Raw genomic sequence first — 7,535 nt, 5'->3', positions numbered from 1 at the left:
GGTTATGTAACTGAAGTGTGATAGCACGTTCTAGAATTTTAGCAAGAAATGGTAAGTTGGAGATGGGGCAAAATTGTTAAGGTTGTCGAGAGCCATGTTAGGCCTTTTTGGCACGGGGGTAATGGCAGCAGTTTTGAGGACTTTTGGTACAATGTCAGTGCTCATGGATTCATGTATAATATTGAGGACAATGGGACAGAGAGAAGAGAAACAGGACTGAAATAAAGTGGTGGGAATGGGATCTAAAATAGATGTGTTGGGTTTCATGCGTGTAACTAGTTTATTGAGGGATGCTGAGTCAAGAAGAGAGGAGCTGGATAGAAGGGAACTAGAGAAGTTGGATGAGGAGGGAGAAGGAATGGAAATGATATGCATAGTGGAGAGAATGTGATGTCGGTTGTTGTCAATTTTAGTACTAAAAAAATCTAAGAATGTGTTGCAAACTTGTGATGAGGCAGGTAATGTGGTGGGGCAGTTTGGCTTGAGCAGTCTGTTGATGGTGGAGATAAGATGTCTGGGGTTGTTTTGGTGATTTTCAATGATGTGAGAGAAGTAGGTAGATCTAGCAGACTCTATAGTAACCTTATATTGAGATAAGTAATCTCTCCAAGCCTGATAATGTACATTTAGGCCAGAAAGACGCCAACTACGCTCAGTTTTGCGAGAGGCTGCCTTCATGGATTGCAGATGGTCATTGTACCAGGGGGCAGGGCGAGAGAAGGAGATGGTTCGAGTTTTTAAAGGAGCAAAGGTGTCGAGGGTAGATAAAAGAGCATTGTCGAGTAACTGTATTTTGTCCTCTAGAGGGTCAAAGGAAGAGAAACAAGATAAGGAGTACAGAACAGAATTTGCAAACCCTGGGTGGTCAATTGATCGCCAGTTTCGGGAATTTACAGAGTGTGAGGGGGAAGTGTTAGAATTTACAGAGCGTGAGGGGGAAGGTAATTCCAGATTGAAAAGAATGGCTAAGTGGTCAGAGAGGCCTAGATCAAGGGGGGAGCAGTGGGAGACAAAAGAGTCATTGGCAATAATTAAATCTAAGGTGTGTCCTTTGTTACAGTATGTGTAGGGGTACAAACAAACTGAGTAAGATCAAAGCATCCCAATAGAAAAAGGAAGTCTTTAGCCAGACTGGAAGACCTTCGATGTGTATATTAAAGTCCCCTAGAATAAGGATCCTTTTAAACTTAAGGCATAAGAATGAGAGAAAATCAGCAAACTTACCTAAGAAGGCTTCACTGGGTTTGGGTGGTCGATAAACTGTGGCAATAATAGTAGACTGGGGGATAGAAACATTTAAAATAATACACTCAAAAGAAGAGGGACGAGGTAATAGGACTTAGACTGTAAAAAAGGTTGTAAATAATAATGATGCCCCCGCCTCTGCCTGAAAGACGCAGAAGTTCAAACAAACTATACCCAGGTGGAACAAGTTGGTTGAACAGGAGTCAATGGTTTTGTTTGTGCCAGGTTTCGGTTAAGCACAGAAGGTCCAGTTTTGTTTCTTTAATTAATTCACATAAAAGAAGAGCCTTGTTTATTGAACGGTTATTGAGTAGCGCTGATCCGGCCAGTCTCGGGGATTCAGGGGAAGCGGAGTGTGCTCCAGGTGCGGTAGTAAGAGGAGATTTTTTAGGTTGGCGCCGGTACGGGATGGACTTACAGTCGTGTGCCGAAAGGCAGGGATAGAGACTCCGCTGGCAGACAAATTAAAGAAACTGCGTCCTGTGCTGCTGCGGGTAGCGACTCGGTCGTAAAATCCCAGTAAAACAGAAATTTTTGTGTCTTTCACCAGGAAGTAGCTTTGTTTCAGTTGAAGAAGTTGCAGTGCAGTGTACCTCAGAGACATGATCGATGAATCAAGACAGGAAGGAAATCCAGAGTAAGGCGGTAGCAAGTGGTGAAGGTCTTCAGTTCATAATGCAAGTGGAAGTCGCATTTGTGAATTTGTAACATATAACGCGGATAACGTGAAATCGGTGTTGCCGAAAAGAAAAAGGAAAAAAGAACATAATAATTATAATATTAATAAAAATAATTGCTTACACTGATATAGTGCTTTTCTGGACACTCCACTCAAAGCACTTTACAGGTAATGGGGATCCCCTCCACCACTACCAATGTGCAGCATCCACCTGGACGATGCAACGGCAGCCATAGTGCGCCAGAACACTCACCACACATCAGTTATCAGTGGGGAGGAGAGCAGAGTAATGAAGCCAATTCATAGAGGAGGATTATTAGGAGGCCATGATTCGTAAGGGCCAATGGGAAATTTGGCCACGACTCCGGGGTTACACCCCTACTCTTTTCGAGAAACGCCCTGGGATTTTTAATGACCACATAGAGTCAGGACCTTGGTTTTACATCTCATCCGAAGGACGGCGCCGGTTTACAGTATAGTGTCCCTGTCACTATTATGGGGCATTAGTACCTACATGGACCGCAAGGTGAGCGCCCCCTGCTGGCCCCACTAACACCACATCCAGCAGCAACCTTAGTTTTTCCCAGGAGGTCTCCCTTCCAGCTACTGACCAGGCTCACACCTGCTTAGCTTCAGTGGGTTGCCAGTTGCAAGTTTCAGGGTGATATGGCTGCTGGTGATAAATAAAATAAGTAGATAAAAAATGAAAAACTGGAGAGGAGCGGCAGCCAAAAGCACCAGCGTTCCCTCTCGACTGGAACCGGGAATTTTGTTAGAAGCTTCACTGTGACAGTTGAATTAATAGTTTTAAAACGTTTCTATTGTTTGATGCCATCCATCAAATCCATTCTCAATAAATGCAGATTCCTATTTTATAGAAAATGCTATAATGCCCCTATCCCATTTCTTCTCATCACTCAAGATGAGCTTCCATGTGAATTTTGTTGTCCAAATTTGCTCAATATCTTAGGTTTTGCTCCAGTACTGATGCTGGCTTCTGTAACAATTGGAAATTACCAGAGTACTTGATTAGATTTAACTTCGTTTCCGTAGCAGCTTCTCAGTGCTGGGTCCCGACATATAAGAGAGAAAGCTTTTGCCTTGGTTTACTTAACAGCTTATTTTGGCCTCAGGCAGCTCTGCCAAAGCTGTACCCAGCTGACTTTGGTCTTTAAAATGTTCTGTGCACAGTTTGTCTTCTTAAGGTTTACAAGGCAAACAAAAGGGGAACTCCCTGCTATAGCTTTGGTCAGAATATTCTGGAAATTCACAAAAAGAAAGTGTCCAAGTCTTTGCTAATTTCATTGATCAGGTAAAATAACTGTGGGTTCATGAACACAAGATTTCTTCTGCCTGAGAATATATTGGGTAGAATTCTGTACTTTACTGTCTCACTCTCTCAGCCTGGAATCTAGGAGAAAAGCTTACGTTCTGACTTGGACTGGTTGCAGTCATGTGGTCATAAAAGTCAGATTTGGCAGTTAAGAGAGATATTGAGAGAGCCAGTGGTTAACTCAAGAGTCTTGTGTTCCAGTTTATATTGGTGACATCACCAGTAAATGATTTGCCAAGATGCTATCAGGTTTGGTTCTGGTACCCTCTCTACAGATCCACGATTGGTGGATCTCCCTTTGGGTGATGGACAGTGACCTTTGACCTGTGATTTTTGGGAATTAACCAGTCTGGAGACATGCTGGAGCCCACTTGCTCTATACTGTATATACTGATGGAAAAAAGAAACACAACAGCTCCTCCTCCACACTCTGGCCCTCCCGTCTTTTTGACTTTTGTTAGCTCTTAATCGACAGAAACCAACAGAAAATAATCTGTAAAATCTACAGGGCTTTAGCCATAATTTATTTAGTAATAATAGAGAATCTTTTCTGTTCAATCATGTCTGAAATCCAGGGTTGTTCTGCTTTTGTAATTCAATTTCACTGTATAATACTTTGCCCACTTGTTAATACTTTTAATTTTAGTCAGGCCTTACTTAGATCAGTAAAGCCTTCAAAATATAATAAATAATGACAATAACGTCAGTATTTATTTGATAGAGTACATCATAAATGAAAATGTTTCAAAATATTTTTTTATTCTCAATCGTTTATTTGCTTAGCGTTCAACCGATGCGCCGCAGACCATGAGTGCAATAAATGTGTAAGACTACCGAGTTACACAACTAGTTACTACTCATCTTTTTTCTCGGCTAAAAAAAATAACTGTTCAGCAACTTTGCTCAGCATATCCTTTAAGCCACGCATCCACCGGAAGTCGTCATGGCTCAGGGAGATACAGGAAGTAGCGGGGATGGATGGAGAGAGGAAGTGTTATTGCGATACAGCAGCTTCTTAACAACAACACTGATTTCATTGACGTTTATATGGGGGGCGATTTTTGACAATCGGAGTCCATGGAGTCCCATGAGGAGAAGCCAATAATCTACACAATGGAAAATAAGCCGATAGTAACATGTAAGTTTTTATATCATTCTGACACTATTTGTGAGGCAGACGCTAAAAACTGTCACTAAAGGAATGCGGCTATTCGAGGGTTAAAGGGCCTTCCAGCAATAGTGCTGGATCTCTAACACGCTTGAACATTGTTTATTTTTCTGTATTATTCAAAGAAATCGCGAAATACTGTATCTGATTTGTGAATTAATGGTGCAAAATGTAGGAGCTGTTCATATCTACGTTACTCTATACCTGGCGAGGAAGCGCAGCTCGTCCAAGTCCCAGTGCCAGAACGACCAGGCCTCATACTGCTCTGGTCCCCTTTATTAAATGTAAATAGCTTTTTTGTGTCATATTGTCACATAATTCACAATGTAGCGGAATTTTGCAGTTTTCTTGTAGTGTAACTATAATTACACGAGATACAGAGAACTACAGATTCTGAGCAACGATTTCTGTGGTGTAACAATATCGTATGTAAAGGCCCCTATATAATTGTATCATAAAGTTAGTATTAAGCGGCTGAGTCCATCAGTATGAAACTTGTTCAGCAACATTACGAAACTTGCTGAACAGAGCTTTTTTCAGAAAACGCCGAAAAGCTTGTATGGAGAGTGCTATTTCGCCTGGCCCTCTGTGTATTTGTAGAAAAAAAAAACATCTCAAGAAACAAAGTCTTTTGAAAATGAGATTCAATATGATTTAGAGCACACTAACACAGTTCTTAGCTGTGGTATGTAATATCTTACATACTGTATACTCCTGTAGTATGGTTTTTGCAGCTCCCATAATTTTCATGAAGATGTGTGGGGTAAATGGTTTAATTTTTTTGGCTGAGGCCTAATATAAAATTTTCTTTCAGTTCTTAAAATGTTATTGACCATTTTGTAAGTTTCAGATCCATCACATTCTGTTAGCTAAACACGTGTGTTAAGTAAAATGTACCCAGTGTTTATGGCAATGTTTACTATGTTTAGTGTCATCCCCACACATCTATGTCTTAATTGATCACGTGTAAAGAGCTGTGTAGATAGAAATTAGTACAATAAAAACCACATTATAAGCTGAGGAGAGACTGCATATTATCTGGTTCCTCATTTACATGCTCCCTCTCGGTCAGGTCATGCAGTATTGGGGCATTAACTTTCACAGCTAAGTAGATGACACACAGCTGTATATATTCATGCCAAACCTGATGTATCCACCACCTTTGAAAATTTAGACAACTGTCTGGAGGATATCAGGATATGGATAAGGCACATTTTGCTCATACTTATTAATGCCAAAGGAGCTGCCATGCTGATTGGAACACCTAATCAGATCACTACAACTAGTTACTGCAGTCCCATCATCGATTAAAATGTCATCCCCCATCTTGAGTGGTGAGCAATTTGGGTCTGATGCTTCTTTCAATATTTCCGATCATATGAAAAGTGTCAATTAAATTAAAACTTCTCCAGAACAGTGCTGCCACAGTACTCACCGGAGCAAGGAATTCAGACCATATCACCTTTATTCTAGCAAAGCTCCATTAGCTCCCTGTCCATCAGAGACTGAATTTTGAAAGTATTGATACTGTTTTTTAAGGCTCTCGCTTTTTAAGGCAACTCACTGACCTTTGTTTTCAAACTTCAATCTGGTCTTTAAAGTCAATTTAATCTGCTTCATGTCCCCAGAACCAGATTATGTATTTATGGGTGGCTGTGCCTTCTCAGTGTATGCTCTTCGCCTGCCTAATAATTTCTGACAGGATTATTTCGACTAAGGTCTCTAAAAGAGATCTTAAAATCCTTCTCTACTAGCAAGTCTATCAAAATCCAGTATTACAAACTGTTTGATAGCCCATCTTTCTCTTTTTCCTAAAACAACAGAATGGCAAGCTCTCTTAACAAGGTTCAAATACTTAAAATTAATCTGTTCCCAGATTGCTGATAACTCTTAATGATTTACCATTAACCAAGGTAAAACAGACGATTTCTTTTATCAGTGTGTCTCAGACCCAATCCAACTCACCTCACTTCCTTTTTTCCTTTGAAAGTGCAAATGATTTTTTAAATAATGACTTTTTACTCAAATCTTGAATGCTGAAACTGAATATCAGTATCCAAAAAAGGTGCTTCCACCGAGTATTGACTCAGTGTGCTGAATGCTAATGTAATCTTTGTATATATTTTTTTGCATTTATTTCTAACATTAAACTTCTTTAACTTATAAAAGTGTGGAGTTTTGTTACATTGTGATTAAAGCTCTTCATTGGATGAAGGTAAATAAAGAGCGCAGGGTCAGCCATTTATATGGCATCCCTGGAGCAACTGGGGTTAAGGGCCTTGCTCAGGGTCCCACGTAGGAGGATACCTCTTTGTGGGATACGAACTGGCAACCTTCCAGCCACAGGCACAGATCCTTAGCCACAGAGCCACCGCACCACCATATTTAATATGGATAAGGTGATACGTAATGCTTTTAATTTTTTGTGAAGTGGTCAAATAAATCTCACTCGGCATGTGTTTAGTTTCTTTTACAGCATGTTAATGTATTTCACAGCACCTCCTGATTCTGTGATGTAAGCAATATTCTGTCCTTTTAAATTGGTGGTTTTGGCAGCAGCCCTTCAGGTATGACCATGACAATTCAGTTGGACAGTTTTCTTCACATTGTTATCATGCCTGAATGTGAGGTTATGTGTGAGAAGTTTGCAGCCGTTCCATATTGTTTTAACCTTTATTCTGTCCCTGTCCTTTTCTGGTTTTAACATTCCATCAATAATGCCATGTTTTGCTGTCGAAGAGGTAAAGCAAACTTGTACCCTGTTGGAGTTTGTATAAGCACAGACACCACATATGGTGAACCTTTAATTGTGCATATTTGCTTTTCATTTGCATTTGAACATTGGTCACTTTTTAAAAAACAGATGTTTTTATCCATAGTAGAATTAAGTGTGTTATTATGAAAACTGCTCACATATTGTCAAAGGATGTGTGCTTAGTTTTTTTTTTCTCACAATTATGACAAAAAAACAAGCATTGCATATTCATTGACATCGTTTAATTCATAGATTAATTTTTTTACTTTTCTGAAACTTAACAAAAATTTAGGACAGTATTAACATATTCTAAGGGTATTATTCACAGTTAGTTCTAATATGATCAAAAGTGTCC

General features: G+C 39.9%; 1 protein-coding gene across 3 annotated transcripts in view; it reads left to right on the top strand.

The window, feature by feature from the left end:
* Positions 1-4,207: 4,207 nt before the first annotated feature.
* The window catches only part of trappc10 (trafficking protein particle complex subunit 10), an 84,185-nt gene continuing 80,857 nt past the window's right edge, over positions 4,208-7,535 (top strand). For 2 of the 3 annotated variants that reach the window (XM_015363585.2, XM_069179144.1), the window contains exon 1: positions 4,208-4,395. In XM_015363585.2, the coding sequence (XP_015219071.1) occupies positions 4,335-4,395 (61 nt within the window). In that variant the 5' untranslated portion in view covers positions 4,208-4,334. The remainder of the gene's footprint in view (positions 4,396-7,535) is intronic. The other variant, XM_006638957.3, reaches the window with a different exon arrangement.

Source organism: Lepisosteus oculatus, chromosome 15 (assembly GCF_040954835.1).
Source record: "Lepisosteus oculatus isolate fLepOcu1 chromosome 15, fLepOcu1.hap2, whole genome shotgun sequence".
Classification (NCBI taxonomy): Eukaryota; Metazoa; Chordata; class Actinopteri; order Semionotiformes; family Lepisosteidae; genus Lepisosteus; species Lepisosteus oculatus.
The sequence above is the reverse complement of the archived record's forward strand: the minus strand, read 5'-3'. Positions and strand labels throughout refer to the sequence as shown.